At 43.7% G+C, this 25,271-nt stretch overlaps 1 protein-coding gene across 1 annotated transcript; it reads left to right on the top strand.

Moving 5' to 3' along the window:
- The first annotated feature begins 17,292 nt into the window (after nt 1-17,292).
- Nucleotides 17,293-24,818, top strand: LOC100016800 (uncharacterized transmembrane protein DDB_G0289901-like). Its single transcript, XM_001370521.4, has 3 exons — nt 17,293-17,417; nt 17,501-17,620; nt 18,035-24,818. The coding sequence occupies exon 3, from the start codon at nt 18,065-18,067 to the stop codon at nt 22,922-22,924; it is 4,860 nt and encodes a 1,619-aa protein (XP_001370558.4). The 5' UTR covers nt 17,293-17,417; nt 17,501-17,620; nt 18,035-18,064; the 3' UTR covers nt 22,925-24,818.
- Nucleotides 24,819-25,271: the final 453 nt, after the last annotated feature.

Here is a 25,271-nt window from a genome sequence, read left to right as displayed (position 1 = left end):
GGGCCATCCACCCTACTCAAATATCACATTAAGACTAACACTTATAACACACTTATAAGATATTTAAGAGCTCCCGCGGGACCCTGGGCTACTCACATCATCTCTCTAAGCCTCAGGCTTCCCAACTGTAAAATGGGCTGATGCATATATATCTATCCCTGAACTATCTCCCTTCCAGAGTCACAGTGGAGAAACTGTGGTGGGTATACTTTATGAAGAATACGTGGGGGCAGCTAGGTTGCTCAGTGGATAGAGAGCAAGGTGTGGAGAAAGGAGATCCTGGGTTCAAATATGGTCTCTCCCTAGCAGTGTGACCCAGGGAAAGACATTTAACCTCTATTGTCTATCCCTTACCACTCTTCTGTCTTAGAATCAATATACAATATTGATTCTAAGGCAGAAGGTAAGCATTTAAAGACTTATATTGCATTTAATATACATTCTTAGCTGATTCCTTTATTATCCCCATTTACAGAAGAGGAAACTGAGGCTGAAAGAAGTTAAGTTACAGAGATAGTCTTAGAGGTAGAATGTAAACACAGGTTCTTCCTGACTCCAAGTAGATATCCATCCCTTTTTATACTATATGGCTTCTTTTTTTCTCTTTTAAAAATAATCTATTTTATTTTTTTTACACTTACCTTTTGTCTTAGTAATAACCTAAGACAGAAGATCAAGGGCTAGGCAATTATGTTTAAGTGACTTGCCCAGGGTCACATAGCTAATAAGTGTCTGAGGTCAGATTTGAACCCAGATCTTCCCAATTCCAGGCCTGGATATCTATCCTCTATGTTACCTAGCTGCCTCTTAAAAACCATTTATTAATGCCTTTTTAAATGAGAAGGCAGTCATTTTCTGATATTACCACTCCCATCAAAGAAAAAGTATTAAGAAAACGGACCTAAAGTGTGACCACATCTGAAAGTCTATATAATATTCTGCAGCTGTCATCTCCCACCACTCTGCCAAGAGGAAGGAAGTTGATATTGCCTCTTAAAAAATACTATTAGCTACTGCCAACCCCATTATGTTTCCTCTTTTAAAAAAAGAACATTTAAAAATCGCTTCTGCATCTAAGTGGGGGGAAAGAAACTATAATTTTTTAAGTATACGAGATTTTTAAAAAAGCCTTTAGAAATGATGATGCATTTATAAAGAACTTTATTATTTGCAAAGTGCTTTACAAATATTCTCTCACTTAGTTCTCACCACAACACCAGGGCGCAGGTGTTATTATCATCCCTATTTTACTGAGGAAACTGAGGCAGGCAAAGGTTAGATGACTCTTCTGGGTGATACAACTAGTAAGTTTCTAAAGCTGGATTTGAACTTCTTGAGTCCTGAGACCTGGGTTCTAGTCACTGAGTCACCTAGTAAGATCTATTACTGTTCTCATTATTCTTCTTAGGCCACTAGATTTTTTCGTGATCATTCTTTGAAGTAACTAACAATAAAACTTCCATCCCAGACAAGGAGCTGACACCCTTCCACGAGGAAGTGTAACACTGCCCTCTACTGAGTGAGACAACAGTGCCACCTAGTGCCCAGAAGGATGCTCTTTTTCAAGGCTGGGTGGTGCTAACAACCAGAGTTTTGCATTGAATCCCAATAATATTTCTTTTTTTAAATGAATTTTTACCAGTAGATTTGTTCTTCACATCTCCATAATTTTCCCTCAGTATTTCTTCCCTTTCCACTCCCAGAAAGCCATCCCATATAACAGTGTTTCTAAGGACAACCCCCCCAAAAAAAACAAAAAGAGGGAAAGAATCAGCATAATCTATCAAAACATGGAAAAAGTCTGAAGATAAATGAAATATTGTGCAATAAACAAATAAATTTGAATAGAAATGAATCTATTAGTTCATATGAACATAAATTTTAAATGTAAAACATAAATATTATAATATAAAATGATAAAAATTATAAGTTATAAATAGAAAACATAAAATAAATAAATGAAATTAATAGAGAATGTGCAGTATACAGCACTTGTGAACCCCCTACCTTTACAAAGGAGTGTGGTAGGAGACTTTTCTCCACTCCATGCCTATTCTTTATACTTTTTTAACATTGACTTTGATTTTGTGGGCTTGGTTGTAAATATTGTTGTAGTCCTTTTTTTTTTTCCCTGCTTCTTTCATTTGGCCTCAGGTCATGTCAATCTTTCTGTTCTCTATATCACATGTAAAACCCAGTGGGATTGCATGTTAGCTCTGAGAGGGGGTAGGGATAAGGGGAGGGCGAGAAAATTAATCATGTAACCATAGAAAAAATATTTTAAAATGGAATGCCATTCTTCTCTATATCAACCATATTCACAATTTCTTATAGCACAGCATTATTCTATTCTATTAATTTGTTTACTAATTTTTGTTGCCCAATTGATGAGCAACTACTTTCCCCCAATTCTTTGGTATCACAAAAAAAGTACTGCTATAAATATTTTTGTGCTTATGGAGACTTTCTTCTTACCCATAGACTCCTTGGAATATAAGCCCAGCAATTAAATCTCTGGGTCAAAGAGTATGCACGTTTTAGTCACGTTTTCTGCTTAAGTTCAAATTGTTTTCCAAAATGGTTGTGTCAATTCACCAACAATGCACCAGTGTGCCTATCTTCCCACAACCCATCCAACATTTACTATTGCCATCTTTTGTCAATTTGTAGTGTGTAAAGTGTAACATCAGGGTTGTTTTGATGTGTATTACCCTTATTAGTGATTTAGAGCATTCTTTCAAGTCGTTATTGGATACTTTACAACTTTTCTTTTGAAAACCATTTTTCAAATTCTTTGATCATTTACTTTCTGGGGAATGGTTATTAGTGTGTATATATATATATGTGTGTGTGTGTGTGTCTTCACATATATTTTTCTATACAGTATATCTATATATCCAATATATATTATATACATATATACATATATTGTTGTTGTTCAGTTGTTTTAGTATAACTTCATGGTCCCATTTGGAGTTTTCTTGGCAAAGATACTACAGTCATTTGCCATTTCCTTCTCCAGCTCATTTTACATATGAAGGAACAAAGGCAAACAAGGTTAAGTGACTTGCTCAGAGTCCCACAGCTAATAGGCATCTGAGGCCTAATTTGAACTCAGATCTTCCTGACTATCCCACTCTATCCATGGTGCCATCTAGTTCCCCTCTATGGCACAACATATACATATCTTGGATACCCAACTACTCTCAAAGAAGTTTGATGCAAAGATTTTTTTCCCCATTTTACCACTTCCCTTCTTATGCTAGATGCTGTCTGTGCAGAAGCTTTTCTGTAATAAATTATTTTATTTATTTTATCTTTTGTAATTGCCTCTATCCCTTATTCAGTTAATAATATATCTCCTACCCACAGCTATGAGTGGTATATAATTTGCTTCTCTTCTATTTCTTTATAGGATGGTCTTTAATAGTAAGGTCACAGGGGGCAGCTGGGTAGCTCAGTGGATTGAGAGCTAGCCCTAGAGACGGGAGGTTCTAGGTTCAAAACTGACCTCAGACACTTCCCAGCTGTGTGACCCTGGGCAAGTCACTTGACCCCCATTGCTTAGCCCTTACCACTCTTCTGCCTTGGAGCCAATACACAGTATTGACTCCAAGACGGAAGGTAAGGGTTTAATTAAAAAAAATAGTAAGGTCACATATCCATTTAGAATGCATTGTGGAGTGTATTGTTAAGATGCCGATCTAAGCTTAATTTCTACCAGATTGCTTTCCAGATTTCCCAATAGTTGAGTTTTTTTATCAATAGTTCAATGGGTATGGCACTAAATAGATAAATAAGTTTGGGTAGGATGGTCATTTTTATTATATTGGCTCGTCCTATCCATGAGCAGTTAATGTTTTTCCATTTGTTCAAGTCTAGTTTTAGTTGTGTGGCGAGTGTTTTGTAGTTGTGTTCATATAGATCCTGTGTTTGTCTCGGGAGATAGATTCCTAGGTATTTTATTTTGTCTAAGGTGATTTTGAATGGGATTTCTCTTTCTAGTTCTTGCTGCTGAGCTGTGTTGGAGATATATAGAAAAGCTGATGATTTATGTGGGTTTATTTTGTATCCTGCAACTTTGCTAAAGTTGTTGATTATTTCAATTAGCTTTTTGGTTGAATCTCTAGGATTCTTTAAGTAGACCATCATGTCATCTGCAAAGAGTGATAACTTGGTCTCCTCCTTGCCTATTTTGATGCCTTCAATTTCTTTTTCTTCTCTAATTGCTACTGCTAGTGTTTCTAGTACAATGTCAAATAGTAGAGGTGATAATGGGCATCCTTGTTTCACTCCTGATCTTATTGGGAATGCATCTAGTTTATCCCCATTGCAGATGATATTAGCTGTTGGTTTTAGATATATACTGTTTATTATTTTTAGGAATGACCCTTCTATTCCTATGCTTTCTAGTGTTTTTAGTAGGAATGGGTGTTGTATTTTATCAAAGGCTTTTTCTGCATCTATTGAGATAATCATGTGGTTCTTGCTAGTTTGCTTGTTGATGTGGTCTGTTCTTTATTTCTTTAAGCATCACTTTGTAATTGAATCTATGAAAAGCTTTTGTGTGCTTTGGGAGGTAGATGACAACATACTTTATGTAGTTTGTAGTTTTTGGGGATTTCTCTTTTATGAGTGCCTCTTGGATTTTGTTATTATTACAAAGTAATATGGTTGATCTTAAGATTTTTTTTTATTATTAATTTGTCTGTTGGTTGTATTAAAATAATGAGGTATCTCATTCCCTCTCTCCCCTCCCCACACTAGAGAAGGCATAATTCAACAAAAAGTGTATATAGAAGCAATGCCTTTCATGTTTCTATTTATCAATTCTTTCTCTGGAGATGGGCATTCACTAGTTATTCTTCAAGCATTAATTTCATAGCTATATATAATGTTCTTTTTGTTCCACTCATTTTGCTTTTCATAATTTCATCTAGGTCTTTCCATGTTTTTTTGAATTTGCCTGCTCATAATTTCTTATGGCACAATAGTATTCCATCACCATCATATGATGAATTTTGGTTTTTGATCCATTCTGCTCCCTGCTTTTTTTTAAACCCTTACCTTCTGTCTTGGAATCGGGGGCAGCTGGGTGGCTCAGTGGATCGAGAGCCAGGCCTAGAGACAGGAGGTTCTAGGTTCAAATCTGACCTCAGCCACTTCCTAGCTGTGTGACCCTGGGCAAGTCACTTAACCCCCATTGCCTAGACCTTACCATTCTTCTGCCTTGGAGCCAATACACAGTATTGATTCCAAGACGGAATACTGTGTATTGGCTCCAAGGCAGAAGAATGGTAAGGTCTAGGCAATGGGGGTCAAGTGACTTGCCCAGGGTCACACAGCTGGAAAGTATCTGAAGCCACATTTGAACCCAGGATCTTCCATCTCTAGGCCTGACTCTCGATCCATTGAGCTACCCACCTGCCTCCAGCCTGCTTTTGTTTTAAGAGTGAATTAAGACAAAATAATAACATTCAAAGTTATATTTACTAGTTTCTCTTTTTACCCTTTTACTCCTCAGAATTCTGATTTTCTTCTGACCACATCCTCCCTGATCAGCATCTCTTCTAAGAGTCTTCCCTTGCCTTCCTAGTTCAAAATCTATCTGCTCTTCAAAGGGTCCTCTCTTATCCCCTCCCCTTTATGTCCTAGTTCTTATTCTATCCACCCTTCTAAGAGTCCCTCCCTTATCCTTACTTTGTCTTCTTATTTCTTAATATGAACTCCTATCTAAGAATGCCGCCTTTCTCTTATCCCCTTGTCCTCTTTTCTCTTAATCTATTCACCCTTCTAAGAGTCCCTCTCTTATTCTAGCTCACTCTCCCATTTCTCTGTAAGTTAAGAAGACTTTTAGATATATGTGTTGTTCCCTCTTTAACTCAGATCTGATGAGAATAAGGTTCTAATACTACTGGCCCTCCACTCCCTCCTCCCTCTCACTGTAACAGTTCTTTCATTCACATTTCTTTTTATATGAAATAATTGTTCCATTTTACCTCTTTGTACTCGATTTTATTTTTGTCTTATTCCATTATCTTCAAATTGACCTCAAACGTTCTATCTATATATGCTCTTTCAAATTACTCAAGTAGTGATATCATTCTTAAGAAAAACAGATAAGGCTTTTCCACTTAAGAAGTAAACAGTTTGACCTTACTCAGTCCCTTAGAATTGGTTTTTCAGGTTTATTTTCTCATGATTCTTGTAGATAAAGTTTTCTATTCATTTCTGGTCTTTTCCTCAAGAGTAACTAAAAATCCTTTTGTTTGTTAAATAGCCTTTCTTCTGGTATAACTATACTCAACTTTGCTGGGTATGTTTTCTTGGTTGTAAACTCAGCTCCTTTGTTCTTAGAAATCTTGTGCTCCACAATCCAATGTAATGGATTTTACTACTAGCAGCAAGGCAATGAACCAGAACAGTCCTGAGAGACTTACGAGAAAGATGCTATCCATACCCAGAGGAACCATGGGAGTAGAAACACAGAGGAAAATCATATGACTTACCATTTGTTGACATGGGTATATGATTTGGAGTTTTGGTTTTAAAAAGATTGCTCTATAGCAAACATGAATAATATAGAAATGGGTACCAAGGGATAACATTCGTATAACCCAGTAGAATTGCTTGTCGGCTCTGGGAGGGGGGAAGGAAGAAGGGAAGGAAAGAAAAGGAATCATGGAAACATGGAAAAATATTTTAAAAATAAAAATTTTAAAAAGAGAGAGAAATGCTGTGTTCCACGTCCTTCATTCTTTTGATGCTGATTACTACTAAGTCTTATGTTATCCTGACTGTCGCTTCACAGTATTTAAATTGTTTGTTTTCTGGTTGCTTGCAGCATTTTCTCCTTAACTAGGAGCTAAAAAATTATCAATAATGTTCCTGTGAATTTTCATTTTGGGGTGTCTTTCAGATGGTGATCAGTGTTTTCTTTCAATTTCTATTTTATCCTCTAGTTAGTTATAAAACTTCTGGGCAATTTCCTCAGTAATTTCTTGAAGTGTAGTGTCTAGTCTCTTTTTTTGATCATAGCCTAACAATTCTTAAATTGCCTCCCTTCGCTCTGTTTTCCAGGCTATTTGTTTCTGTAATAAATAGTTCATATTCTCTTCTATTTTTTTAATTCTTTTGATTTTATTTTGTTTTATTATTTCTTATTATCTTAAAAAAGTCATTAGCTTCTGGATTGAGAGTCAAGACTAGAGATGGGAGTCCTGGGTTCAAATTTGAGCTCAGGTACTTCCTAGCTATGTGACCCTGGGCAAGTCACATTATAGCCATTACTGTTTTTCTGCCTTGGAAAAAATACTTAGTATTGATTCTAAGACAGAAGATAGGAGTTTTTAACAAAAGAAGTCATTAGCTTTCTTTTGCACAGTTCTAATTTTTGATGAGTAAGTTTTTGGATCTTTTTTCCCAATTAGTCGACCTTTTCCACATTTTTTTCTAGATTTTCTTGCTCTTATTTTTTTTCCTAATTTTTCCTCAACATTTCTCATTTGGTTTTCAAAGTCTCTTTAAAGTCCTTCCAAGAATTCTTTTGGGGTTTGTGACCACTTTGCCTTTTTCTTTGACATTTTAGACGTAGGTAGGTCTTTTTTGTTCAAAGATATCTTATTTTCCCAGTTACATGTATAAAATTTTTCAACATACATTTTCCAAAATGATAAGATCCAAATCCCTCTCATCCCTCTTGGCTCCCAAAGATGGCTAACAGTTTGATGTTTCATGAAAAACACACTTTCATATTGGTCATTGTTGTAAAAGACTATCTATGTAAAACCACAAATAAATCAATGTGAAAATAGTCTGCTTTCATATGTATCTGACTCCAACAGTTCTTTCTCTGGAGGTAGATACCACTCTTTGTCCTAATACTTCAGAATTGGCCTGGATCATTGCATTGCTGAGAGCAGCTAAAGCTTTCATAGTTGATCATAATACAATATTGCTACCACTGTGTACAATGTTCTCCAGGTTCTGCTTATTTTGCTTTGCATCAATTCGTGTAGATGTTTCCAGAGTATTTTGTCACTATTATATACCACAATTTGTTCAGCCATGCCCCAATTAATAGATATCCCTTCAATTTCCAATTCTTTGCCACCACAAAAAGAGCTACTATAAATATTTTTGTACAATCAGGTCCTTTCCCATTTTTTAAAATTTCTTTGGGATACAGACTTAGTAGTAGTATTCCTGGATCAAAGGATATACACTGTTTTATAGCTCTTTGGACATAATTCCAAATTACCCTTCTAAATGGTTGGATCCGTTCAGAACCCCCCCCCCCCCAGCAATGCATTAGTGTCCCCATTTTGTCGCATCTCTTCTAACATTTATCATTTTCCTTTATTGCCATACTGGCCAATACGATGGGTGTTGTACATCGGAGTTGTTTTAATTTGTATTTGTCTAATCAAGAGGGATTTAGAACATTTTTCATATGATTATTGATAGCTTTGATTTCTTCATATGAAAACTGCCTATTCATATCCTTTTATCATTTGTCAACTGGGGAATGACTTGCATTCTTATAAATTTGATTTAGTTCTCTATATATTTGAGAAATGAGACTTTTATCAGAGAAATTTGTTACAAACCTCTCCCCTCCCCAATTTGTTGTTTCCTTTCTAATCTTGGTTGCATTTGTATTATTTGTTCAAAACTGTTTAAATGTAATATAATCAAAAGTATTCATTTTACATCTTGTTCTCTCTCTCTTCTTTGGTCATAAATTCTTCCCTTATCCATAGATCTGACAGGTAAACCCTTCTATGCTCCTCTAATTTATTTATAATACCATCCTTTATGTCTAAATCATATACCGATTTTGACCTTATCTTGATATAGGGTATGAGATATTGGTCTATATCTAATTTTTGACATATTGTTTTCCACTTTTCCCAGCATATGAGTTCTTATCCCAAAAGCTGGGATCTTTGGGTTCATCAAACACTAGCTTGCTGTGGTCATTTCCCCCTAATCTATTCCATTGACCCACCCTTCTATTTCTTAGTCAGTACCAGATTGTTTTGATGACCATTGCTTTATAAGACAGTTAGTTTAAGCCACTATCCTTCACATTCATGACCTTTTGTTCTTCCACATGAATTTTGTTATTATTTTTTTCTAATTCTCTAAAATAGTTTGTTGGTAGTTTAATTGGTATGGCATTGAATAAGTAAGTTAATTTGGGTAGTATTGTCATTTTTTATATTAGCTTGTCCTACTCATGAGCAATTAATGTTTTTCCAATTGTTTAGATCTAATCATATCTTAATGAGTTTTGTAATTGTGTTAATATAATTCTTGCATTTGCCTTGGCAAATAGATTCCCAGGTATTTTTATATTGTCTTGAGTGATTTTAATGGAATTTCTCTTTCCAACTCTTGCTAGGCTTTGTTGGAAACATAAAGAACTGCTAATGATTTATGTGGGTTTATTTTGTATACTGCATCTTTGCTAAAGTTATTAATTATTCCAGCTAGTTTTTTTAGTTATTTTCTAGGATTCTCTAAGTATACCATCATGTCATCTGCAAAGAGTGATTGTTTAGTTTCCTCATTGCTTACTTTGATTCCTTCAATTTCTTTTTATTCCTTTATTGCTAAAGCTAGCATTTCTACTATAATATTAAATAATAATAGTGATACTGGGCATCCTTGCTTCACTTCTGATCTTATTGAGAAGGCTTCTAACATCTCCCCATTGGAGATGATGCTTACTGATGGTTTTAGATATATGCTGTTTATTATTTTGAGGAAAGACCCTTCTATTCCTATACTTTCTAGTGTTTTCAGGAGGAATGGGTATTGTATTTTGTCAAAGACTTTTCCTGCATCTATTGAGATAATCATGTGATTTCTGTGATTTTGATTATTAATATGGTCAAGTATGCTGATGGTCCTGTGTTTTCTGATGGCTAGGTTCTGATGTTCCATTCCTTTTGAAAGGGCTCAAGTTGAGGATAGGGGTTAGGGTGATGGTGGCAAAATGTCCATGTCCTCAGTAGAAATTTTGGCAATGATCTGTAGCTGACTTAGTCTCTAAAGTCATTTTGCACAGTCATCTCAAAAACAAGTTTCTACATTGGGTAAATCAATGACAAAAGCAGGGAGAACTCTTGTTTGCACACAAGAGGAAAGATTAATTAATATTACTGCTAGAGGTCTATGATTATAAACGATTACCTTACTACTACAACTACAACCACTACGATCGATTTTGTATTAGAGATGTCTTATACTCAGTTATTCTGTCAACTAAGGGGAACTACAATTTAACAATCTTATTTATCTACCAATAATGATTCCTAATGAATAATAGTAGTTCCAAATCAACAATCAACTTTATCACAAGAGAAACTGAGAAAGTGAGGCTGCCGGTGCCAGGTGAAGATGCCTCAAGGGCTTGTTGTTTGTCTATTCCTGTGGTATTTGCCTGAAGGTGTTTGCACTTCAATCTGGTCAAACCCTCACCTGGGAGGTGAGAAAGCTTCCTTCCAGGTTTCCTGGGGCTGGTCTTTTCACACATGCCCCCTCCCCAACTCTTAATTATTTCTGTCCACTTTAAAATGGGACTCGGGCATTGTTTTCAATTATTTGTGTGGGATTTTGGACTGAGGTAATCTCATATCCAATTCTCCCATCTTCCCACAATCCTCTTTTTCCCGATTTTTGAGTATTCATTTTGTAACCTGCAACATTGCTGAGGCTATTAGTATCTTTGTGGATTCCCTAGGATTTTCCAGGTTTGCCAACATATCAGCAAATAGAGATAGTTTTATTCCATCTTATCCTATTTTATGCCTTTCATTTCTTCCTCTTCTTTTATTACTGTTTGCTAGCATTTCCAGAAATATATCAAATAATAATGGATGGGTAGAGTGGATAGACTTGCTTAACTTCCATATTTATTGGGAAAGGTTCTAGTGTATTCCCATTGTATATGATTGCATAGGTTTAGCTAAATACTTTTATGACATTCAGAAAGATCCTTCCATGCCTACATTTTGTAGAGTTTATTTTTTTTAGCATAAAAGAATGTTATATTTTATCAAAGGCTTCTTCTGCATCTGTTGAGATTATCATGTGGTTTTGGATATTTTTATATGACTAATTATGATAATTGTTTTCCTTCTATTGAACCATCCTTGCAACCATGGCATAAATCCAACTTGATCATAATGAATGATTTCTTGTATAAATATATAATTTCTTTGATAGGATGCTATTAAAATTTGAATTGATAGCAATGATATTAATCTGTAGTTTTTCTTCAAGGTTTCCTCTTTCTCTGGTTTAGGCATTAGTACTATATTTTTCAAAAGGTGAATCTATTAATTAGAACAACAGAAAACATATTACCTATCAGGTTTCTGGATAGGAGAGGAATTGATGAGTAAACAGGATATAGAGAGCACTGTGATTTATAAAAAGGATAATTATTAATACATTAACTTGAAAAGTTTTGTAGAAATAAAACAAGTGTTGTAGATTTAGGAAAAAAGCAGAAAATTGGGGGGGGATTTCATAGGCAGCCTCTCAAATAGAGGTCTCATACTGAAAATATAGAGAGAGGGGGCAGCTGGGTGGCTCAGTGGATTGAGACAGGCCCAGAGATCGGAGGTCCTGGGTTCAAATCTGACCTCAGACACTTCCTAGCTGGGCAAGTCACTTGACCCCCATTGCCTAGACCATATATATCACTCTTCTGCCTTAGAACCAGTACCCAGTATTGATTCTAAGATGGAAGGTAAGGGTTTTTAAAAAATATAGAGAGAACTTCGTCCAGTTTATAGGAATAAGAGCCATCCTCCAACTGCTAAATGGGCAAAAGATATGAACAGCCAGTTTTTGGATGAAGAAATCAAAGTCAATTTTAGGTACATAAAAATACTCCTAATCACTACTGATTAGGGAAATACAAACCAAAACTATTTACCCATCAAACTGATGAAAATGACAAATGTTGGAGGGGATGTGGGAAAAAGGGTAGACTAAACCACTGTTGGTGGAACTATGAACTGATCTAACCATTTTGGAGAACAATCTGAATTTATGCCCAGTGAGCTATGAAACTGTGTGTATAGCCTTAGACCCAGCAATACCATTACTAAATCTGTTTCCCAAGGCAATCAGGGAAAAAGGAAAAGAATTTATATGTGCCAAAATACTTATAGCAGCTCCCTTTGTGGTGGCAAAGAATTGGAAATTGAGGGGATGTCAATCAGTTGGGGAATGGCTGAAGAAATTGTGGTATATGATTATGATAGAAAACAATTGTACCATAAGAAACAAAGATTCATTTTTTGTCTATGGTAACTTTCAGCAAAATGTGGTTTCCCTCTTTATCTCCTTTAATTAGGTATATCTTTTTTCTTTTTCTGAGATCATGTTTTCTACTGAGGCTTTAAAAAAATACTCTTGGGGGGCAGCTGGGTAGCTCAGTGGATTGAGAGCCAGGCCTAGAGACGGGAGGTCCTAGGTTCAAATCCGGCCTCAGCCACTTCCTAGCTGTGTGACCCTGGGCAAGTCACTTGACCCCCATTGCCTACCCTTACCACTCTTCTGCCTTGGAGCCAATACACAGTATTGACTCCAAGACGGAAGGTAAGGGTTTAAAAAAAATACTCTTGCCTTCTACCTTGGAATTAATACTGTGCATTGGTTCCAAGGCAGAAGAATGGTAAGGACAAGGCAACTGGGGTTAAGTGATGGGGGTCACATAGCTAGGAAGTGACCGAGGTCACATTTGAACCCTAGACCACCAGTTTCTGGGTCTGACTCTCTGCTTAGTCAGCTGGCTGTTCTCCTTCCTCACTTTTCTTTTTTTAAAACCTCAGTCGAAGAACAATAAATTCTGCTCCTTTCCCTTATTTTTACACTACATGTCTTTCTTTGTTTCTTGTTGGATTCTTGTTTTTAAATCATTCTGCTGCTTCCATTTTATGGGTAAGTTTATTCTATTCACAATTATGATTATTAATTGCATATTTCTTTCCATCCTATTTTTCCCTTAATAATCCTTCTCATTCTCCCCTTTCCCTCCTCAGCAGTCTATTTTCCTTCCCAACACTACCTCCCTTAATCAGCCTTCCCTTTTATCAGTCCCCTCCCCTTAGCTTATCTCTTTCTCCTCCTACTTCCCTGTGGGATAGGATAGATTTCTTTTTTTAATTATAATTTTATTTTATTCTCTAATTACATGTAAAAACAGTTTCCAACATTTAAAAAAAATTTGAGTCTTGCATTCTCTCCCTTCCTTCACTCTCCTCCCAAATGGTAAGCAATCTCAAATAGATTTTACCTGTGCAATCGTGTAAAATGTTTTCCCATACTAATCCTTTTGTAGAAGGAAACGCAAACAAAAAACCACAAGAAAGTGAAAAAAAGTTAGTGTTGATATGGATTCAGACTCCCTCAGGCCCTTCTCTGGAAGTAAAGGCATTATTTTATCTTGAGTTCTTTGGGACTGTGTTGGATCATGGTATTGCTGAGATTAGCCAAGTTATTCACAGTTATTCCTGTCACTGTGTACAATGGTCTCCTAGTTCTGTATATTTCACTCTGCTTGAATTTGTGTAAGTCTCTCTAGGTTGAGAAGATTCATTTTTTTTTATCTTAGAAAGAACTACAGGGGATAATGAAGAATGAGATGAGTAGAAGCAGAGGAACATTGTACACAGCTATAAATTTAATATTTGAAAAATAACTTGTGAATGTACACCTCCAGAGAATGAACTCAGAAGAGAAAACATGGAAGACATAAGCTATATATATTTTGCCAGATAATGCCTTTGATGGTTTGGGGAAGGCTGAATAAAAGATAAAATAAAATAAAAATAGATTTAAAAAAATCTTAAAATGAATCTGATAGGACTCTTCCTTTCTCCATTTTTTGAGAATAATTGGTATACTAAGTTTATGTATCCATTAATCTTTAAAAGTTTGATGGAATTCTCCCATGAATTCATCAGGACCAGGGATTCCCTCTCCCTGCCCTCCCCTTTGGTGGTTACTTTACAACTTTTCCCGGTTCTTAGTGTGGGTTATTTAAAATCTCTATTTGGTCTTCTGTTGGTGTGGGTAGTTGATATTTCTGAAGTTATTTTTCTGTTTCATGTTTTACTAGCATATAACTGTAGATAATAGAGTCTGATTATTCTTTTTATTTCTTCTAGTTTTGTTGTGATTTCACCTTGCTCAATTGCCATTTAAATTATTTGATTTTCTGCCCTCTTTTAAAAAATCGGATTAGCTAAAGGTTTATCAAAGTTTCCAAAGAATCAGATTTTATTCTTATTTATCATTTCTGTAATTTCCTTTTTTGGTTTCTAATTTATTTCTCCTTTAATTTTTAATCTTCCCCTCTTTTGTGTTTTAGGCTTGCTTATTTGTTCTCATTTAATCTTATCTTATTTTAATTTAATTTAAATTCTAATTTTTTACTTGCTGATTCAGTTCCTTAATCCCCCTTTTTCTTATTTTGTTAATGTTATTCAGTCAATAAACATTTATAAAGCACCTATTATGTGCCAGGCACAGTGCTGGAAATACAAAGAGGCCAAGGAACTCACAGTCTAATGGAGAAGAGAACAAACAAGCTACAAAGAGAATAAATGGGAAATAATTAAGAGAGAAAATGCATTGGAATTAAGAGAGGTTGACGGAAGTTTCCTGGAGAAGGTGGATTTTATTTGAGATTTAAAGCCAGGAAGGTTGGTAGTGGGATCAGAGAAAGGAGAGCATTCAAAGCCTGGAGTGTGGGTGTGGGTGTATGGCAGGGTACAGACAGAGAGAATGCCTGGAGCTGAGAGAGAGGGTCTCAGGAGATCGCCATCACTGGATCCTTAAGTAATGCAAATGTAAACTTCATTTCATGATTATACAAAATTATATATATATATATATATATATATATATATGTATATACACCCACACACACATACATAGACTATTAACTTTCCTGCTGGCCTTGTCCAGTTTTGAAGAAGCCTTTGTCTCTGCAGTTGTGACCTCAGAGGGAGAGAGGACAGAGAGACAGAGAGAAACAGAGACAAAAGAGAGGAAGAGAGGCTAAGAGACAGAGACAGAGAGAGGAAGAAAGAGAGACAAAGGCAGAGACAGAGAGACACAGACAGAGAAAGAGGAAGGGAGAGAGGACTGAGAGAGGGGAGAGAATCTTTCCTCTCTGCCCCCTTCACTGCTGCCAAACTCCCCAATATTACTTCTGTCAGATACTATTTACTCAGAACAGAAAAATGTTAGACGTTATTGTTGGGAATATGCTTTATTCCAAGCATAGATTTATTAGTGAGGAACCAAGTAACCCGCCCACTTATCCCTTTTTCTCAATATTTTTCCTCTTCCCATTTTGAGAAATAACATCTCTCAGAGACAACTCCTTAGCAAAGGGGATGAGGAGGAAGAGCTTTGCCTGCAAGATGGATAAGGACTTTATATATACTTTTTTAATATACTTGTTTTTCAAATCCAGAACAGAGAAGGCGATAGAGTAGGAGAGAGCAGTACAGTCTAACTCCCCATCAAATCTGCTCCACAGATATCTAGAAAAACACAACAAATCATGTTCTGATCAAGAAAGGAAAGAAAAAGTCCCAGTGAGTCATTTGTCCATCCCAGGGCAACTTAGGGAGACAGATAGATGGAGAGGTCTATTGGACAGGCAATGGGGTCTGGCATTGGTAGGGAGGATTCCAGGGGCCCAGGGGCTGAAAGAGGATCCCAAAATGGGCAACAAAACTGGAAACACTAGAGAAAGATCCCAGGGTTTGGGCTCCCCATTCTCACATCCACTGGTCCCCACCCGCATTCACTACTCCAAATAAAATATTGTTCCCTCTCATTTCGGGCTCTTAGAGATGATCTGATTTCCAGTTCCCCGACCTGATTTTTTTGGACAGAATTACAATACTTTAGCCTTCCCAAACTTTGGGTGAAGCCCGGTGGTTCATCTCAATCGATTTAGCACTTTAAATAAGACTTGACTACAGCGAGAACGCATATTACAATTTGAAATCTGGGGAGCTAATAGCTGTGCTCAGGAGATGAATTTTTTAAAAATTTACTCCAGTGCGTTGTTGATTTTAAAAATCATCTCCAGACTTTTCCAGATAGAAATCGCAATTGAGTTTCTGCTCCCCGGCAGGGAGAACCCTCACAGAACCGTTCCCGGAACCCAAAAAAAAAAAAAAGGGAATGGAAAGGCCACTCTTACCCTGGAGGCATCATTCGGAGTAACTGCCCTGGAGGAGCATCTACTTTTCTCTCACTCCGGGCTCATTTCTAGAGAAGGAAGCAGTGGCCGTTTGGACTAATACCCGGATTTGCTTCCCTACGGGGCCTTCCCCCACTCCCCATCTGCCAGACAGAATGGAGGTGCTCCATAATGAGTCGGGGCGCAAACGAGATAGGGCAGACCCAAAGCAGCCCAGAAACACAGAACCTGTGAAAACCCCGCTTGTCGCTGGGGGGACCCGGCGCTGACACAATTTCAAACGCCCCAAATTTCCCCATAATCTGTGTGCATCCCCCTCCCCTAAATAAATAGTGGGGGCCCTTGGGCAGGCCCACAAAGGCTGTATGCCACACCAAAAGGCAATTTTATCAACTTCCTTCTTTCCTTCCTTTTTTTTAAACGGGGGAAAAAACTGCACCCTCACCGCGGCGAAAGAGGGTCCCGAACTCGGCTCCCGCGCGCGCTCACTGGAAAATGTCTCTTTAAAAAGTACCTTTTCACGAGTGATGAACAAGGGGCGAGACATCCCGAGCTAAAGAAATCGATTGTTTAGGGGCTCCCGAGCCCTCTGTCCTCGCCCTGCCCCCCACCCTTCTGCGCGCTCAGACGGACACACCCATGCCTGGGGTTGCAACGTCTGCTCCTATTTGCTGAGGGGGATGCCCACCCGTGCTTTTCTAAGCCCCCTTTAATCCCGAGCATTGATGGAGCCCACCCGAGTTGGAAAGTTTCCCCCTCGTGGATTGCCGCAGGGCCTTCCGTTTTGCAAGGAGGGAAACTGAGGCTCAGGGAGGGGCAGAGATTGCTCCAGAGGGCACCGCCAGGAAGTGACGGGGTTAACTTTTGCACTCAGACCCGGGTCTTTCTCCCCAGCCCATTGGAGGTTGAAGCCGTTACGTAGCCCCCGCCCCAGCGCCCACCGTCCTCGCGCACTTTCCCCCCCCCCACGCCACCCCTCCCGTCGGTGGGCGGGCTTCTACATTGCTACATTGCCCCATAAAAGGAGGGTCTCCACGCGGCCGCCTGCGCCCGCCCAGGCACGTTTCGGGGAGAGAGCAGCGTTTCTGGTGCGCTACCCCGACGAGCCGCCAGTCCGGCCCGAGTCCAGCCTCGACGGCTCCAGGGTTCGAGCCAGAGACCAGAGGAGGTGAGAGCTGACCCTCGGCCTTCTAACTGGCCGAACAGCCGGCCGGCCCAGGGTCCGACCGACTTCTTCCTTTGTCTCTGCAGTTCAGCGCTCCGGCCTGAGGGCAGAGGAGGTGAGAGCCAGCCTATCGGTTCAGTCAGCCCAGGGACCTCTCTCACAGCCGGCCTCGACAGCCCCGGTGGTCCAGCCAAAGAGCAGAGGAGGTAAGAGCCAGCTATCTGCCCAGCCCAGTGACGTCCCCTCCCCCCCACCCCCCACTGCTTCTGCAGTCCCAGCCCAGCTACCCCATAGCTGCCGTTGAGTAAAGGCCCGAGCCAGCCGTCTAGGAAAGCCAAAGCAGCCCCAGGAGGCGTCCCACACCCCCAAACGGCTTTTTCCAAGCTCCACGGGAAGCCAGGGAAGCCGGGAAAGGAGTTGTCCGCCGTCCAAGAGGGGGAGCCCGAGCCGACCTTCCAGGGCTTGGTGATGCACAAGGCTCAGTGTATCCAGGTAGATGTGGAGGACCAGGAAGTCAAATACCTGGTAGGCTATCAGAGTGGGGGCGGGGTCAGTCCAGCCCAGAAGGCTGCCTTTGCCTCCCCTTGTGCGCAGCCTCAGCACCCGCCTCCTTCCCCTAGGGCTGAGCCTGCCCCAAGTGCCCGAAAGCCATGTCGGCCAGCAGTGGAAGCAGCCCAAATGCCAAGAGCAGCACCGCAGCAGAGGGCCCTGGCAGCGGTGGCATCGGTGGCGGTGGCGACAACAGTGGGAGCAGCAGAAGCATGGCAGAGGGCCCCAGCGCCAGCAGTGGTGGCAGCGGCAAGGGCCTCAGTGCCAATCCAGGCAGTGGTGACAGCGGCATGGCAGAGGGCCCCACCGCAAGCAGTGCTGGCAGCAGCAAGGTCCTTGGTGCCAGTCCCGGCAGTGGTGACAGTGGCATGGTGGAGGGCCCCAGGAGCAGTGGTGGCACAGACCACAGTGGCATGACAGAGGGTCCAAGTGCCAGTCCCAGCAGTGGTGGCAGCGTCATGGCAGAGGGCCCCAGTGCTAGTAGTGGTGGCAGCAGCAAGATCCTCGGTGCCAGTCCCGGCAGTGGTGGCAGCGGCATGGCAGGGGGCCCCAGTGCTAGTAGTGGTGGCAGCGGCAAGTGCCTCAGTGCCACTCCTGGCAGTGGTGGCAACAGCATGATGGAGGGCCCCAGTGCCAGTCCAGGCAGTGATGGCAGCAGCATGGCAGAGGGCCTCAGTACCAGTCCAGACAGTGGTGACAGCAGCATGATGGAGGGCCCCAGGAGCAGTGGTGGCACAGGTGGCAGTGGCATGGCAGAGGGCCCCAGTGCCAGTCCTGGCAGTGATGGCAGCAGCATGGCAGAGGACCCCAGGAGCAGTGGTGGCACAGGTGGCAGTGTCATGGAGGAGGGTCCTAGTGCCAGTCCCAGCAGTGGTGGCAGTGGCATGGCAGAGGGCCCCAGTGCCAGTCCAGACAGTGGTGGTAGCAGCATGGTGGAGGGCCCTAGGAGCAGTGATGGCACAAGTGGAAGCAGCATGGAGGAGGGCCCCAGTACCAGTCCTGGCAGTGGTGGCAGCAGCAGCATGACAGAGGGCCCTGGGAGCAGTGGTGGCACAGGCAGCAGTGGCATGGAGGAGGGCCCCAGTACCAGTCCTGGCAGTGGAAGCAGTGAGGGCACCAATGCCAGTCCAGACAGTGGTGGCAGCAGCATGACGGAGGGCCCCAGGAGCAGTGGTGGAACAAGTGGCAGCAGCATGGAGGAGGGCCCCAGTGCCAGTCCAGGCAGTGGCATGGCGGAGGGCCCCAGTGCCAGTCCCAGCAGTGGTGGCAGCAGCATGGTGGAGGGCCCCAGTGCCAGTCCAAACAGTGGTGGCGGCAACATGGCGGAGGGCACCAGGAGCAGTAGTGGCACAGGTGGCAGTGGCATGGAGGAGGGCCCCAGTGCCAGTCCTGGCAGTGGTGACAGCAGTATGGCGGAGGGCCCCAGGAGCAATGGTGACACAGGTGGCAGCAGCATGGCAGAGGGCCCCAGTGCCAGACCCAGCAGTGGTGGCAGCAGCATGGCGGAGGACCCCAGGAGCAGTGGTGGCACAGGTGGCAGCAGCATGGCAGAGGGCCCCAGTGCCAGTCCTGGCAGTGGTGGCAGCAGCATGGTGGAGGGCCCCAGGAGCAATGGTGGCAGTGGCAGCTGTAGCAGTGTGGAGGAGGGCCCCAATACCGGTGGCAGGGGCAACAACAGCAGCAGTATGGCAGAGGAACTCAGGAGCAGTGGGGGCAGCAGCATGGCGAAGGGCCTCAGGAGCAATAGTGGCACAGGTGGCAGTGGCGGTGAGGACCCCAGTACCAAGAACAGCAGCAGCAGCGATGAGGACTCTAGTTCCAGTGGCAGCACCAGCGGCGGCAGAGGCAGCGATGGTGGTGAAGGTGATGGTGATGGCGAGGGAGACAGTGATGAAGGTGATGGAGAGGGAGACAGTGGCGGTGATGAAGGTGACGGTGATGATGGTGACGGCGATGGAGACGGTGATGATGGTGATGGCGAGGCAGACAGTGGCAGTGATGAAGGTGACGGTGATGATGGTGATGGCGACGGAGATGGTGATGGTGATGGCGACGGAGACAGTGGCGGTGATGAAGGTGATGGTGATGAAGGTGATGACGAGGGAGACAGTGATGGTGGTGAAGGTGACAGCAACTGCAATAAAGACAGCGACGGCAGCCTTCGTGGTATCTGCAGCGGCCCCAGCCCCAGTCCCAGGGGTACCGTTAAGGGCACCGATGGCAACCTCTGCCACTCCGGTACTGGTGCGGGCTGCCACAGACCAGACTTTAGTGGAACCTTTCGTTTCTCAGACATGGGCTTCTCCAGTGCCAGTGAAGATGAAGATGAGGATGATGACAGTGACACAGACTACAATGACATGGACAACAACAATGATGACAAAGATGGTAACCGCAGCCCCAGTGGGGCCACTGGTACTGGTGGCCGTGCTGGCCTTATCGCCAGCAGTCGCTTGTCCAACATCAGCTTTTCCAGCTCAAGAAATGGTGCTTCCAGCACCCCCAGAAGCTTCCCAGGCTTCACCAGCATTGGTGGCACGAGCGCCAGTGGTGCTGGTCCAAGTGTTGGCATTAGCAGCTCTGACAGCTTCCAGGCTATAAGTAACATCTTCCAGAGCATCAGCAGCAGCTTACCCACTACCAATGTCTTCCCTAACATAACTGGCATCTTCCACGACACCAGCAGCAGAAGCACTAGTCCCAGTCCTGGCACCAGCGGCAACATCTTCCAGAGAACCAGTGGCGATGGATCCAGTACCAGCAACCTGTTTGCCAGTACCAGTGGCAATGGATCCAGGATCGGTGGCCTCTTTGCTACCAGTGGTGATGGTGCCAGTACCAGTAACCTCTTCTCTGCTACCAGTGGTGAAGGCTTCAGAACCAGCAGCCTCTTCTCTGCTACCAGTGGTGAAGGCTTCAGAACCGGCAGCCTCTTCTCTGCTCCCAGTGGTGAAGGCTTCAGAACCGGAAGCCTCTTCTCCACTACCAGTGGTCATGACACCAGAACCGGCAGCCTCTTCTCTGCTACCAGTGGTGAAGGCTTCAGAACCGGCAGCCTCTTCTCCACTACCAGTGGTGATGACACCAGAACCGGCAGCCTCTTCTCTGCTACCAGTGGTGAAGGCTTCAGAACCGGCAGCCTCTTCTCCGCTACCAGTGGTCATGACACCAGAACCGGCAGCCTCTTCTCTGCTCCCAGTGGTCATGACACCAGAACCGGCAGCCTCTTCTCTGCTCCCAGTGGTGAAGGCTTCAGAACCGGCAGCCTCTTCTCCGCTCCCAGTGGTGACGACGCCAGAACCGGCAGCCTCTTCTCCTCTCCCAGTGGTGACGACGCCAGAACCGGCAGCCTCTTCTCCGCTCCCAGTGGTGACGACGCCAGAACCGGCAGCCTCTTCTCCTCTCCCAGTGGTGACGACGCCAGAACCGGCAGCCTCTTCTCCGCTCCCAGTGGTGACGACGCCAGAACCGGCAGCCTCTTCTCCGCTCCCAGTGGTGACGACGCCAGAACCGGCAGCCTCTTCTCCGCTCCCAGTGGTGACGACGCCAGAACCGGCAGCCTCTTCTCCGCTCCCAGTGGTGACGACGCCAGAACCGGCAGCCTCTTCTCCTCTCCCAGTGGTGACGACGCCAGAACCGGCAGCCTCTTCTCCGCTCCCAGTGGTGACGACGCCAGAACCGGCAGCCTCTTCTCCGCTCCCAGTGGTGACGACGCCAGAACCGGCAGCCTCTTCTCCGCACCCAGTGGTGACGACGCCAGAACCGGCAGCCTCTTCTCCGCTCCCAGTGGTGACGACGCCAGAACCGGCAGCCTCTTCTCCGCACCCAGTGGTGACGACGCCAGAACCGGCAGCCTCTTCTCCGCTCCCAGTGGTGACGACGCCAGAACCGGCAGCCTCTTCTCCGCTCCCAGTGGTGACGACGCCAGAACCGGCAGCCTCTTCTCCGCACCCAGTGATGGCTCCGGGACCAGTGACCTCTTCTCCTGCACCAGCGGCCTGGGCCTCAGAACCGGCAGTGGCTTGTCCAGCACCAGCCAGGTTAGCACCAAACCCTTAGAGGCTTCCAGTGGGAGGAGCAGTAGCAATGTACTTATTTCCCAGGGAGGCGGGGAGGCCAGCACCACCACTGGCTTTGAGGTAGCCTTTGAAAGGCAGTTCTGCCATGTAGTCAGTGGCTGGAACTACGAATGGACTCCTGAAGGACAGGTTCTTAGCTATGCTGCCACCACTTTGCAGCAGGAGAGTGATGTCGGCCTCAAGAGGACTTCCAAGAGGAAACAAGAGGATGAAGACCAGGCTGCTACCTCCTCCGGCAGTGATCAGAATGAAAGTAGTGCCTCTGGGGCTGGAATGATGCAGCCCCCATCCAAAAAAAGTAGAGTGAGTGTTGCTGCAGAGAGGGAGTACCTGCTATGGGGAAGCCTAGGAAAAGAATTCAGGGGTAGGGAGGAAGTCCCGGTCCACATACCCGAGGCCCTGAAGCCCCTCCTCGTGCAAGATTGGGAGCTGGTGACCCTTGGGAAGAAGCTCTTCAACCTGCCAGCCAAGAAGACCGTCAGTGTCATCCTGTCCGAGTACGCCACCTTCCAGCCAAACTGCCAATCTCGAGACAAAAGGTGCTCTGTCAGTGCATTGGTAGCCATGATCAAAGAGTACTTTGACTTCCTGCTGGCGACCCGACTGCTCTACAAGTTTGAGAAACAGCAACACGCAGAGATCCTGGCTCGTTTCCCCACTCACAAGATGTCCCAAATCTATGGAGGTCCCCACCTGCTGCGTCTCTTCCAGCAGCTGGGCCCCATGCTCACCTACACTTCCCTGGATGACAACAGCCTCAACGTGCTGATGACCCATTTGCAAGATTTCCTAGAGTATTTGGCCCGTAATCCTTCTCAGCTCTTTACAGCAGCCACTGATTACCACCTGGCCACCAAAGAGTACCAGGAAAAAGCTGAGTAAAGGCCTCCGGGGGGAGGGTGGTCTCTGCTCCTTGTGCCACATTACCATTTCTGGGAGCAAGGCCAGTGGGTGTACCTCGCTTGCAAAAAGGATCCGTTGCAGTATTGTGCTCCATCGTTTTGGGATTGATGTTTGTTCTCTTCAGTTGCTCTCCCCACAGAGCAATAACTAACGTTTGTGGTCATGGACACAGACACTGGACACCATTTGGGAACTTTCCCCATGCAGACGACCACAAGGTATTCGGTGAACGTTGCATTCTACTGGTTCCAAGCCTTTGAACCCGGGCACTTGGGACCTGTGCTACCAACCCTACAGTCACCAAAGACTGATTGATTAATGCCAAAGTCCACAGATGACCGACCGGTCTTTAGCCAGGTGGGGGTGGGGGTGCTTGTCTGTTTTGTGGGGTTGGCCAAGAGCCCCTTCTTGGATTGTGACCTCTCCCATGAGTGGTATGTGTCCCAGTCACCCAATGGTTCGCCTTGTTGGTTCCAATGCAGATTTAGGGGATGGGAAAAAAGTTCTCTTCTGTATTGACAGAGGTCTAGGGGAGTTCCTTCCCCAGAGGTCTGCTACAAGTGTGGAAAATGCAGTGATTTTGCTGCAAAAAAGGGTACTTAGTTTTTGGTTCCAGGGCTTTCAGCTCCATCCCTTAGAACCTGTGTTAATGCTAAGTCGATCTGTGCCAGCGCTGTCCTCTCTTTAACCAGGTGGGGGTGGGTCTGGTTATCTGGGGGGGGGGGCTACTCTTCTGCCCCTTCTTGGGACGTGACCACGTTCTCCTCTGTGTGTGTTATACTATGCCCTACTTACTACACGGTTCTGATGGCTTCTGTGTTGATTTCAGGGCAGAGTTTAGTAGGAGAAAAGCACTCATCTGTATTAACAGATGTCTGGTGCCAGATGATGTCATCTATGGTGTGGGGAGGGGTAGGAGAGGTGGGAGAGGCTGAATAAAAAAAAACAACCACCCTCAAAGCAAAAAACAAAATCCCGGATGTCTAGGAAAGTTCCTCTTTCAGGGGGTCTTTTGAAAGAATCAAAAATATGTTAATTTTGCTGTCAAACAAAAGTATGGTGCCATGTTTTTTGAAGCTCAGTATTTTGAACCCGAGGCGGCGGTGCTCAGGGGCCACAAGCCTAGACTGATAATTGGTAGTGCCAAAGATGTCACCACTTTAGCCAAGTGTGGGCATACTGGGTTATCTAGTACAATGGGACTGGCTTGAAATGCCCCTTTCTTGAATTTTTTCCCTCATTACTGAACTGTTCTTATGTTGATTCCAATGCAAGTTTAAGTGATAGAAAGAAAAGTTCTCACCTGTATTAACAGATGTCTAGATGTCTTTTAGAGGTCTTTTGTAAAGTGTTGAAAATATATTGATTTGGGAGCAGCTAAGTGGCTCAGTGTTCCAGCCTCGGGTGGGTGCTCCTTTTAGTTGTGTGACCCTGGGGAAGTCACCTAAACCCCATGGGATTGATTCTCAAATAAGGCGAGGTAAAGATTTTAAGAAATGTTATTGATTTTGTTGCAAAAAAGATGACTATTCTGTTGGTCCCATGCTCTTAAAGCGCAGCACTTGGAATCTGTGTCATTGTTGGATGACCCGAATCCTAGATTGATGATTGTTCATGCCAGAGATTGAGCGAGGGCATGTTTGGGTCTCTGGCACATGGGCTGGCCCGCTGGCCCCTTTTCAGATCCTTCTTGAAATGTGCTTATGCCCCTTTTCCACACGCCTTCTTTTTGTGCTCTTAATTGCTAAGCTTTCACACATTGCTTATGTTGACTCCAATGGAAATTTAAATGTTGGGAAAGAAATTTCTGTTCTGTATTGGCGGACCTCTTTTAGAGGTCTATTAAAGAATTGAAAATAAATGGATTTTAGTCCCCCCAAAACATGGGTGTGTGTGTGTGTGTGTGCGCGCACCTGCGTGTGTGAATTCCAACAGACCCCGGGTCTCACCCGGCTTGTAATTAGTGACCACTGAGCTTTGCCTGTGCTCTTGCTGGACCTCTCAGAAGGGGTATAGGGTCAAAAGTGGGGTGCAGTTGGCACATCTGCTTTCCTTCGAGGTCTCTAGGGTGGTCCCAAGAGTGAAGTTTCTGGGCCAAGGTGATAGGACTGATTTCTGCTGATGCCAGTGCTCAAGAGAAACCGAGGTAAGCTGGAGATTTCTTCCTGGGAAGGGTTGGGTTGTTCAGTAGGGTTTTTGTTAGGGCTCCTCAGCCTTGCTTCTGACCTCAGGGCCAGAGGCAGAGGACCCCATTTAGCAGCCTCCTGTTCTCAAACTAAGAGGAAGGTGCTTCCTTTCATCAGTAAGTGTCCTGGTGGCCCCACGA

The sequence above is a fragment of the Monodelphis domestica genome, chromosome X (genome assembly GCF_027887165.1).
Source record: "Monodelphis domestica isolate mMonDom1 chromosome X, mMonDom1.pri, whole genome shotgun sequence".
In the NCBI taxonomy this organism is placed as follows: domain Eukaryota; kingdom Metazoa; phylum Chordata; class Mammalia; order Didelphimorphia; family Didelphidae; genus Monodelphis; species Monodelphis domestica.
Note: the sequence above shows the minus strand (reverse complement) of the source record. Positions and strands in the feature narration are given on the sequence as shown.

Bases quoted from the DNA above. Each gene is read 5' to 3' on its own strand.
- LOC100016800 (XM_001370521.4), top strand. From the start codon at position 18,065: ATGTCGGCCAGCAGTGGAAGCAGCCCAAATGCCAAGAGCAGCACCGCA.